The sequence below is a fragment of the Oryzias latipes genome, chromosome 11, assembly GCF_053564925.1.
Source record: "Oryzias latipes strain Hd-rR chromosome 11, Olatipes_Hd-rR_3.1".
In the NCBI taxonomy this organism is placed as follows: domain Eukaryota; kingdom Metazoa; phylum Chordata; class Actinopteri; order Beloniformes; family Adrianichthyidae; genus Oryzias; species Oryzias latipes.
Window position 1 is genome coordinate 25,156,276 of NC_136247.1, and position 12,487 is coordinate 25,168,762.

General features: G+C 41.7%; 1 protein-coding gene across 2 annotated transcripts in view; it reads right to left on the minus strand.

Annotated features, from left to right (window-relative positions):
* npr1a (natriuretic peptide receptor 1a) overlaps positions 1-8,691 on the minus strand; it is a 43,227-nt gene extending 34,536 nt beyond the window's left edge. The window contains 2 exon segments of one of the 2 annotated variants that reach the window (NM_001105097.2): positions 3,805-4,516; positions 8,436-8,691. In NM_001105097.2, the coding sequence (NP_001098567.1) occupies positions 3,805-4,498 (694 nt within the window). In that variant the 5' untranslated portion in view covers positions 4,499-4,516; positions 8,436-8,691. 2 annotated transcript variants of the gene reach the window in all.
* Positions 8,692-12,487: the final 3,796 nt, after the last annotated feature.

Consider the following 12,487-nt stretch of genomic DNA (forward strand, 5'->3'; position numbering starts at 1 on the left):
GAGTAAACCACAATAAGATGACAGTGTGTTTTATGAGTTTAGCATCACATTTATGGTAGATTATTCTTGTTTTCACATTGATTTGATTTGATTTGATTTGAAATACTTTATTTCAAGCAATTAAAGCAAGAATGATGCACAAAACAATACGATCAGCACTTATACATCCATACTATGACGTATCGATCAACCTTACTGGATGCGTCTGTGCTACCATCAAAAGTTGTTCTCTAGGGTTGTCATTAATGATTATTTCAGTAGTTTGAATAGTCTGCAATTATTTTTTAGATTAGTCGTCATGTGTGGTACTCCTAATGCTCGGTGTAAGGCACATTCACAGAAATCGAAATTTTACATGTATAGTTCATGAATTTTATTTCACCCTATACAAGATAAAAAGTGTAAGGTCCCATGTCAGCTATATGCTAGCACAGAAAACTCCATAATTGGCTCGTAAGCTATTTGGTTCCTGATGCCTGCACTAAATCATTGTCTAAACGTCCCATAGAAATAGTAAGCAAAAAAACATTTTATGAACAGTAAAACATTCTACAACAATTGTTCCTGAATTAGTTTACAAAAGTGACCTAGGTGGTAGCCAGGGTGCAGTAACCCAATCATGTCTTTAAATCCATCTTCTTCAAGCATTGACAGAGCTGTATTTCCTTTCAAAAACACGTTCTTGCACATTTAGTATTTACACGACATCTTCTTTTGGCACAGTTACCGGTATGTTTTTATTTATGTTATGTGCGAATTTTCAGTTTCCTGTATATATCCTACTCCCATCTTTATTATATTTTATTTTTATTTGACTTAACCTTGGCATTCAGAGCAGACAGCAAAGTAAGAATTTCAATGTGCAGGGAAACCCGTTTCTTACTGGGAACATGACAATTAACCCTTTGAATCTTGAATCTGTGTAAGTGTTGCAGCCATCTCTGCAGTGCACTGCAGTCTACAGTCAATGGCGCGGACCAGAATGTCGGGCTTCCGCGTCCAAAACACCTGTTATCGCACGACACTATGGTAGTTTTGAGTCAGGTGTACTCTACGTACATATGGGGCGTTCATTGATCGCGTGCTGACAGTTCAACCGCTTGAACATATTCATGCTGAATCCCAGAAATCCAGAACTGTGACCAATCGGGGACTTGGATTTGGTAGTGACGTGTGGGCGTCCACTTCAAAACACAAAAGTACCAACTGTTGTAAACATGATCACGAAGGAGACATTAATAATTGCGGTTTGGGGTCGGATTGGTATGACTCCAAGACGGACATTTATAGGAACAGAGCTGTGAAAACAAAACGTCTGGGGCAAGTTTTGCTCCGTTTTGATTTTGCGCACCAGGCCTCTTCCTATTGTAGATGGCGAGTAAATACACAAAAGAAGAAGAATCTTCTTCCTGTTGCTACCTGCGTCTCTGGCACTTTTCCGATTTGAACACAAGCGGCTGGATGCGCGTTCATACAACCGAAAAAAGACAAAAAATAAAAACAATGCGGCGACAATACAAAATTAGCGTTGACGATTTTTGATATAAAGTATAAAACTCTTATAAGTAAATTACTATTGATACATAACAGCTGCGTTTTAGATGTACAAACTAAAGTTAGTAGAGGAGAGGAAGAAAAAGAAGAAAGGAGGAGGTGTGTGAGATGCTTTGAGAACTCCATCAATGCAATGGGATCCAATGCCATATGTGGGAATAGGCAGAAGCGAAAGCAACAAGTGGCATGACACGCAGCCACCCAACAACTGATGACGACTATTAAAGCCCTCTTTGGGACATTTTGCGTTAATTAAGTTTAGATCTGGTACAGACCAATTCCACTGACTGCATTTATCAAGTTTTCTGGTACAATAATCAATTGAGTTATTCTTTTCCACAAAGCCTGTCTACATTTTTTATTTATAGATTTATTCTCAGCTGTACTTATCTGTATTACAAAGATTTACATTGAGATAATTTGCTATCCTGACTAGATCCACATGTTCTTTGTGATGCTTGTTAGTGTGTGTTGATAAAAACCTGGTCTCGTATCACAGCTGTCAAATCACTCCTGACAACACAGGAACTAGCACATCTGTTTCTATATCTGAACGCACCAACAAAAAACCCCCAGCATTTTTGGGGTTAGGAAATCAGTTATCTTCATATTTTCCAATATGGATCCATCTCATCTACCAAGAACATCAGAATGCAGGATTCAGTGTCATCTGTCTCAGATAATGTCACATATTCAAGGCCCTGGGGTTTTCTTGGTGACGCCAGGATGAGCTTCATGAGATCACAAACATCGCTGAGTTGTCATGGTGATGCCACACACACAAAAAACTCTGAGGAAGTCTGTAAAATGATGACTGATAAAAACGCTTTGCAACCATCAGAAAAGTCCTGGCAAAGGTTTCTTTCATAGTTGCCATGGAGATGAAGATCTGCATCTGACATTCTACCAAATGAACATTTTCACAGTAAAAGCTTTAAACCCGTTCAGTTTCAACCAAAACAAAAACATCTGGCTTGTTTATAAGGTGCAGATTTATGCTTGGTTCTCAAAATTTACAAAAACTGATGATGGAGAATCAGTCTTGTGCGAAAAACACAATTGTGGTGAAAAAACTGGCATGGAATTTGAAAGAACTTGGACCTCATAAATTATTCCAGAAATATTACTTTGATGTCAGATGCATAACTCTGTAAAGAAGTCAGCTTACTAACGAAGTCAAATTGCTGCTTTAATGGAGTTTGACGGTTTTTCGTATCAAATTTCCAGCTTTTATTTTGAAATATTTAGCATAACCACAAGTGAGAACAGGTCATAAATATTCCTTTAACATGTACCTTAAATCCACATAATTTATGCAACATGTTTTATATTAAATAAACATAAAAGCTAAAAAAAAAAAAAAAACAAGCATAAAACATATATATTCTTTTTCCGTGTTGAATTACTGATCATTTTCAGGTGTGTGCGAGAAAACGGCACACTGGTCGGGTCTCCGCTGCCATGTAATGCTTAATGCTTAACTGCATCTGATTTCAATTCGAGCGATCGCCCAGAGGTCCGGCCAAAATGCCCTCACAATTTAGGAATGTCCTTTTAATGCAGGAATGTCGTCACTTCTGAGGCCCTAAACCAAAGTGTGTCCTCATAAAGATGGACGTAAACGAGCCCGTAAACCCAGACGCTCGCACCCCCCTGAGGTGAGTCATTAACCAGCGCGGGGTGAATCAAATAATAATTAACCATCATTTAACGAAGACACGGACATCAAAAGAGGGAGCCAGCCGGAAAAAGGGAGGAAAGGAGAGGGGGACTTGATTAAATAAAGTTTTAAAAAATCACATTAGCAAAATAATAAGGATTTTAGGAATTTAGACTTATAACTTTGTGGAAATCTGATGATTAAATAATCGCGGACAGTTTTACCTGTTTTCTTCAAGATGTTTGTTGTTATTTTTAAATAATTCTTTAACAATTCTTTTAGCATTTTTTGTGCTTTTATTGGCAAATTTATATTTTCCATCCATCCATCCATCCATCCATCCATCCAAGCAGATCCAGATTCAAACTTCTGATTTTAAAACAAAGAAACTTAAAGATTTTGACTTTCAAATTATGACCAAAAGAGTTAAATGAGGTAAAACATCATCTTTGATGATGATGATGATGAACAGCAGAGCCATCAGTTACAGATTTGAAGCAGGAAAAGAAACAGACTTCATAACTAAAAACACAGAAATCTCTACAGTGAGTAGAAGAAGCCAGATTTAAAAAAAAACGACAGAAGCTGACCTCGGCCGTTCTTTTGGATGATTTGGACCAATTCTTTGTGGTTGATGTTGCTCTCTACGAAGTAGTCGAAGACGGTGATGTTGTGTTTTCCCATCAGGCTGTACAACCCCTCGATGGCGAAGTAGCACGTCCGCTCGTCATTGTCGTCCTTGTTGTCGCTGAAGATGAGCATGGTGTGATGGTGCCATCCAAACGTCTCCTGGATCTTCAGGCTGAACTCGCCCAGCTTCTTGTGCGTGGGCCCCGTGTTGGTGACCGCCGCAAACTTGCTGAAGCCGTCTGCACGGGCCCCGGCTGTCACCATGGGAACATCCCAGTGGGTGGTAAAGCGGGCGACCGGCGACGAGGAGTAGTCGCACCCGGGCCCGATGAAGGCCCATGGGTCGTGGGACAGTTTCAGGTCGACGGCGACCAGCGGCGCCGCAGAGTCTGAGCAGAACCCTTCCCGGTTCTCGGAGCTGCCGTGAACCAGCTGGAGCTTCAGGCCCGGAAGCAGGTGAGGGTCAGAGTTCACACTGTCCACGGCTCGGTACAGCGCCGGCGCCACTCGAGGCCAAGCCCACGGGTAGTCTGTGTTGGTAAGAGGCAAGATGGCAGCTAAGGTGACCTCCTGGAGATCATCTGTGGTGTTTTCACTGGAGAGAGAAGCCTCGCCTAATTGGAGCAGGAGCAACGTGAAGAACCAGGAAGCCATGATGATAAGCCAGAAGTGCTGCAGAGAACAACACAAGTCTAAAGTTAAGGGGATTTTTTAACCTGTGCATGATAAAGACTGATGCATGGAGAAATCCCCCAAAGCTTTAAATAGAAACATCCCGATGCGTCTTTTATATACTACGCCTGGGAATGAAATAAAGTCTGAGACAAGCGGCAGAGAAACACAGCATAAATCAGCTCCATCTGCTCATAAATCTGTCTGTGATGTTGATGAACAACCTTGGATGAGGTTACACAATCAGTCAGACAAGGGGAAGGTATAAAAAAAACACATCTCACGTAAAAGTTTAATAGGCTTTTCTTTAAATAAAACGTTTTCACTCCAATATAAAACTGTCCTGCGACTAAAATAGCTCCATATAAAGTGAACACTTGTATAGTTTTTATGTCCAGTAAATTAAACTATCTGGCATGAGGGTCAACCGAGTTCATCTAGAACAACCTGGTTAACATGTCCCGTCTTCTAGAAATAAATACTCAAAGAAAACCTCATTTTTTCAATAAAACTCAAGCTTGTGTATCCACGTTTAATATAATCAACATTACAGAAACAAGTGATGGGTACTGCTAAAGATGATCGGAACTCTGTGGGATCCATAAACTGTTACCCATTAGCTCCATGTGTTTGTGAAGGTCCACAGATATGGAACTAAAGTCCACTACTGAGCTGTTAGTGGTAATTGCTGGTTAAACACAGGTTTGACCATGTTTACTCCTTTGAGTAATGACTAAACACTTTCCAGTGAACTGAGAAGTGGGGAATAATGAAGATCTCATGAATTGGTCAACCAGTCCATCAGATTTGAGTCCCTTCCATAAATAAAGAACAAAAGAGAACGATGGGAAATCAAACGTAAACGTTCTGAACAGTCCGTCACGTTTAGGACTCATGAAGAATTATTTCACAGACTCTATGGACACGTGCTAAGAGACTGGAAACAGTGTTGTGCTGAACCAAAGAATCGGGCTTTTTAAAGGGCGTTTATCAAGCAAAATCAATATGTGAATGGTATTTTGATCCATTCACACATTTCTGAGTGTTCCTTTAAAGACATGCTCTGTGAGCACCAGTCCCTCCCAATCCACGAAAAACTAGCATGGAAAAAACTTTGTGACATCACAAAGTGGAGACCAGCCCCTTCCAGGAAGAGTCTGCACTACCAGCACCGCCCCCAGGCTAACACACACGCCCACTTTCACCACAGAGCTTGGAATGCTTTCCTTTCGTTTGCACGATATGAACATCCATCTTTGCAAAAGTTCAGATGTTGTTTGTTTTCGTAAGCGAAACGCAAAACACAAGGTGAGAAAGGCGGGGCCTCAGAGATCGAGTCGTCTTACTTCCTGGTAGGAAAATGAGCTGCAAAAATAACTCTTTCTTCAGTGTGCCAAAGGTAATATATTTTCGTATGCAGCATATGGATATAGTTTACCCTGAAAGGCTTAAGAAAAGCATGATGTTAGCCCTTTGACACAAATATATTTTCTGATCAATTTTGGTGGATCCTGAACAGGTAGAAAGGGATATAAGCCAGCTATAGGTTAGAATTTAAGTAGTTCAATTCACATTTGTAGGCACTAAAGTCTTTTTAGTTCAATGCAAGACATGTCCTGTTTATGCCTTAGTCACTACTGCCCTGACGGGTGGATACAGGCCATCTGTGGACAAATAGATGGGCAAACTTGTACAGAGCAGGCAGGTGGCCCGCACAAAAAGTTAAGATCGTAGACTCCTCAGAGCCTGTAGAGAGAAAATATTCATGACAATTTTCCTCTACAGGCATGCTGCGAGCATGTGGACATCCTACAGTTGTCCTTTGTATCGTGTGCTCACCCCGTGTATGCAACATTCGCGCACGGTCACATCTTACTGACGACTGGAGTGGAGCATAAGGATGACAGCATCATCTGTACATCATAAGTTCGTGTTACTTTCATTAGCTTTACAAATTCTTTGCAAGACACAATACTAGGGGTGTGTATTGGAAAGTTACCATATGTATCACGATACGTCTCAAGTGTCACTCGTTCTCATCTGGACCCCGCTACGAAGCACCACAATCAGCGTTTTCATATGGTTAACTTTAGCTCAACCAGAACCCTAAAGCTGATCTTCGATGATTCATGCGCTCTTTTTTTTTCTACAAAAACTGCATTGCTTTTGCTGAGCATCTGGTTTTTTATGCCCCTTCAGATCCAAACGGGTCAAAGCAGATAGTTTCTACAACTGAGTCTGGTTCTGCTGGAGGTTTTTTCTCCACAGTCCCCCTTATTCAACACACTTAAATCGATCATACAACCACTGAATGTTATCTGTTGGCAACTTATACAGACTAATATTAAAAAAAAGGTAAACCAGTTTGGCCCTATTATCATAATTTGGAATTACTGGGAATAAATTGGATTATAGCAATGTGCAATGATTTGGATTCTGTGGATTTTCCAAATCATTTTAGTGAAAAATTATACCCTGTTAGGATAATTAAGTGATTATGCATTTAAAACATTAATATACATTTTCATAATTTGTAGAGTTTTGATAGTTTTGCTAAATTTTATTACAGAAATAAGGACTTGTTTTATTTTGAAGGCATTATACACCCATACAAATGAAAAAATGAATAAATCCGCTTTTCTGAAGGATTTCATGTTGTTTTACTTAATTGTCCCACAACTGCATTCTTAATTTGAAAAACAAAAGCTGCAGGTAACACAATTTAAATAAAAATAATTGAAAACAAGGTAATAGCCAATAAATATTCCCGTTTAGTTTTTCCAAACTTAACAATGGTCCTGACCCTCGAAAGCGACTTGCATATATATTTATTCTTATGAAAAAACTGAAATGTCACTTTAGAAATGAACATCTTCAGAAGAAAAAAAGAAGAAATGTCTTCTATTTGAAAACTATCCTAGAAATCCAGGTTTCAGTCATTAATAATTAGCTGTAAGGGAGGTTTTGTTGAATTCATGCATAATAACAGCTTAAGCATGACAGGGCATACAAAGTCATGCGTGTGTGTGTTTAGGTAGGGTTCCTGTAATGTGTGTGTGTTGGATGTGTGTGCCATTGTTCTCATGCAGCCTTCATCTTATATAAGGGTTGCTGTTGCAAAACAGCAGCAGCAAAGACTCAGTTGCTGTGACACAGAATATAAATAACAGTTTTTGGCACTCTGCATACATTTATGAATTTTCTATTCTGTTTAATTGAATAATGTTACAGAAAAACTGCTGTATCTCCATTAAAAAGTTTTTTTTAAATATTTTCGTTTAATGCAATCAATCTTAAGGCTTTTTTCAAAAAAAGATGCATCTCACTATACATCAGACCTCAATAAATTCAAATACGATTATAAAAACGAAAAGGACATTGAGGGGAAAAAAAGCATGCATTCTATTTTTTGGGCAAACTTTTATTGTGAAAAATCAAAATTTTGATTTGGATTAATTTTGTAAAAAATAATTATTACTTTTTGATTAACAACTGTATTTATACCTTACAGTTATAATCCCTGTCATTCCTGATTCTTCACCACTTAAAAACTACAATTGTGTTATTGGTTCAGTTGAAAGAATATTCAATTGGATATTTAAAATATTTGCTTGAAATTGAGCCTTTTGTTTCATATGTTAGTGTAAAAAGTGATATATTTTATGCAAAAATCAAATCTTACTGATTAAAAAGTCACAATAAAACATTTTGGTCTTTTTATCAGCAGTCTATTGGGTAATCGGTTAATTAAATATCAGCGGTTCCTGCATCAGTTTCTTAATTAGACTACTTCATTAGTTTGTCTTCTTTTTCTTCAGTACCGGGTCTCTAAGGAAGGGTTCGGGTCCGTTCTGGTCCTCCTCCTCCACCTAGAGTCGTGACTCTGCGGCTGCAAACTTGGGGAAACTCGGCTCCTCACCTCCCCGGCTCCTCAGACGGTGGCTCCCCGCAGCTTCATGCTTCCAGCCGGCGGTACAATTTCCTCCGCAGCGCTCGCGGAAAATACCGAGGAAGAAGAAGAGGAGGCGGCGGGTGCGGGGTGGGTGGGGGGTAAGACGCTCCGCTCTCACCGGAGGCGCGAGCCCCGGCGCTGCCGGCAGGTTTCCGGTTCAGTCCGAACCCAAGCGTGTCCCGGTGATCTTCCAGCTTCCCGGCGCACACGGGGACACATTTTTGAAGGGGTGTGTAGAGGGCACGAGGGCAGTCATGATAACCAAGTATGCACGCGCGCATGCGCGCTCCTGCTCCTCTCAGGTCTGCAGAGGGGAGATACTGCACGAGGGTGCGTGTGGGCGCGCTACACATTCTTTATCCTCATTGAAGCTGAACGTTATTTATTGTTAGGAAAATAAAATGTGTAAATGTTTAAATGGTTTTGTTGATAAGTTTGAGGTTAGTTAATTTGTTTTATTTGTTTTTTGAAATCCAAGGCAAGAACCCCACGCTTCTCTAGATCCCCCTGCTGGTTGAATGTGCAAAAACATATGGAAACACCAAAACTTTTTGGCTTAAATTCTAACTATTATGGAAAGGCTGTTTCAGCCATTGTTTGTAAGGAACAAGGAATTGTTGGATAAACAGCCCGTCTGAGTTTAAGCTGATAAATATGCCGATCCGCTAAAGGGGATCGCCTCTACTTCAAGCAGGTGTTTCACAAAACCCAGTCCAGTTGGAGTGAGCCCTTAAACCATTTCAAAACTGAAGGACAGACTTTATATCAGGGGTCGACGACTCCCTGATATAAGGGACATATCCCAACATGCCACAGTGTGGCAAACTAAATCCAAGTCGCATTTCTACACGCTGTGTATCGACCACCGAAGTTTTAAGAAAAAGTACAAATTTTCCGCATACTGACAGAGTTTTTGACTCTGTCAGTGGCCGCCCGGGCACATTTGGAGGTTGCGCGGTGGCAGTCCAGTGGCAGGAAGGCAGCAGCGCAGAATTTGACTGATAGGAGGGTCTCCAGATGTCAATCTGGCTATCCTGGCCACCCTAGGTCCTGCCTTTAACCCTTGTGCCATCTTAGATGACCCCACCCTTCCATTGACGTGTTCTCCCTACAATGATAAAGGTGGATAAAGGTGGAAAGATTTCATGTAATCCATGGACACCAGTGAGGTTCACAAATCATTGAGGAAAAAGGTTCAGAGCACTGTATAGTGGGTCTAGATGACCCAACTCCCAATGTTAAAGTGCCTAGGATAGCACAAGGGTTAAATGGGGAGGCAGCATTGATCCTGCACTCATCGTGGCATCGATCGCACCACAGAGACGACTACCAGACCTGCGTCTTGACAAACTGCGGTTGATGCTGAAAAGAATACAAAGAAGAGGGAATGAAGAAGAGCAGCACGCGCTAGAATACCCAAGAAGATATTGGATTAGGCCATAGTTACAGTATAGAGTGTTGCTCGGACAGTATATAGACAGTGTATATACCTACCGGGCAGCCGGTAGGTAACCCGGAGACATTTAAACATCGTCCAGTCAGAGCTGCGGGCGGCCTGCATCCGGCTACCACGGACCAATTTTGTAATGGTGTCATCCCCGCATGATTGATGTCCACCTGACAGGCTCCGTCTACATTCACAATCACGCCAATGATTTATCCAAACAAAATCTGGACGATTCTGCCGATGCCCCCCCATCAGTGGCAGTTGGATTTGTGACCAGGGCATTATCCTCCACAGACTTTACAGTGGAGATCTGTAGGGCGAAATGGCCAGTGGATCTTTGTTCAGTCTAGAAAGGCCTTTACTCTTACCACCTCTCTATGTTCTCATGGAGATGCCAGAGGTCCTGTCATGACTATTGGTGCAGATGTTCGCAACGCCTGCACCAGAACCTGAAAATGAGTCCATATGCTGGCTGTAGAAGTTGGATCATCAGGTCCAAATTTAGAGACAATTTTGAGATCACGCCATTGACTGTAGGCTGCAAGCACGGAGTGACCCCTCCTCCCTGGCGTTCCAAACAGGAAGGACGCGCTGGTTCCAAGAAGCCGAAATCGCGTAGACTCCTATATGGGAATAAGTAGCTAATACTCAGTCAGGATTTTTTCTCGCTCTGCTACCTTTTTTACCATGTTCTATGATCATACTCTTTTATCATATTTTTTCTTTAAGTTATTCAAGTTATAAACTGACCAATCGGATGACTCAGTGAAAGTAGGTGGTCTCACGTTGATTGTTTGAAATGTTTGATTGATAGAGTTTGGGTAGCTTTCATGTGGTAAGGGTGTGGTCTTCCCACATTTGGCTCCAACATCCGGGCTGGGACTTTTCCGTGTGGAGTTTTCCCGCTCTCCTTGTGCATGGACGAACTTTGGTTTCTGCCTTTGGTTTCTGCCTCCCATCTAAAGACGTGCTAATGAGTGATTCTACATCGGGCATCGACAGGGCCGGGCCCTGTCTCACCTGGAGGCTCCTGGGAGCACTGTGAGAGTCATGTTTTTTGATTTCTCCAGTGCTTTCAACACAATTCAGCCATCACTGCTGAGGAGGAAGCTGGAGGTTGCAGGTGTGGACCAACATCTGGTTGCTTGGACCATCAACTACCTCACAGACAGGCCACAGTTTGTGAGGCTGCGTGACTGTGTGTCTGATGTGGTGGTCTGCAGCACGGGGGCACCTCAAGGGACTGTGCTCTCCCCATTCCTGTTTACCCTGTACACATCAGACTTCACCTACAACTCCCACCACTGTCATCTGCAGAAGTTCTCAGATGACAGTGCCATTGTGGGCTGTGTATCAGGGGGGGATGAGCAGGAGTACAGGGGGGTCATCACTGACTTTGTTAGCTGGTGTGAAGTTAACCACCTGCTGCTTGACACCAGCAAGACAAAGGAGCTGATACTGGACTTCAAGAGGTCCTCACCATCACAGTCACCGGTGAACATCCAGGGTTCAGACATTGAGGTCGTGGACACATTTAAATATCTGGGTGTTCACCTGAACAACAGACTTGACTGGTCCAACAACACGGATGCTCTGTACAGGAGGGGCCAGAGTCGCCTTCACCTGCTGAGGAGACTGAGGTCCTTTGGCGTGTGCAGACAGCTGCTGAGGACCTTTTACGACACTGTGGTGGCCTCAGTGGTCCTTTATGGAATTGTGTGCTGGGCGGGGGGCAGTGCAGGCAGAGACTTCAAGAGGCTTAACAAACTGGTTAGGAGGGCCGGCTCTGTCCTGGGCTGCACACTTGAGTCCATCGAGGAGGTGGCGGACAGGAGGATGTTAGCTAAGCTGACATCCATCATGGATAACCCCTCCCACCCCCTACACCAAACTGTAGAGGCGCTGACCAGCTCCTTCAGCACAAGACTGTTGCAACCTCAGTGTAAGAAGGAGCGCTACCGCAGGTCATTCCTCCCCACAGCCATCAGACTGTACAACACCGTGTCAAAGTGACACTCCACGGTCCCAGGGGTGTTTTTCTGTTTAGTCATTGATTCATTTACTTTTGTTGTAGTTGTTGTTTTTCAATTTTAAATTGTTTTTTGTTCCTGAACAGTTGTTTGTTTTTGTTCTTGGTGTGAACTTCATTAGTTATTTCTGTATTTTGAAAAAATTTGTAATGTTTTTTTACAGTTTACATGTTTTGCAGACCGCATGTTTTTTACACTTTTGCAGCTGTATTTATTTAATATTTATTTCTTTATTTAATAAGAATCTCATTTTTGATAATAATTTTTCATAATAATTTGAGTAATATTTTTAATTATCTAATATAAATGTAATTTGTGATGTCCTTTATTGATGTTATATTATATAGATTATTTCTGAATGTCGTGTTGCTGCCACAGATAAATGAAATTTCCCCATTGTGGGATTAATAAAGTCATCTATCTATCTATCTACATCGTTCCTAAGACATAAACATGATGGCGTTTTGTTGTGTGGCCCTGGGATGGACCGGCAAACAATCCAAGACGTACTCCACCTCCACTCAACTGGGATAGGCTCCAGC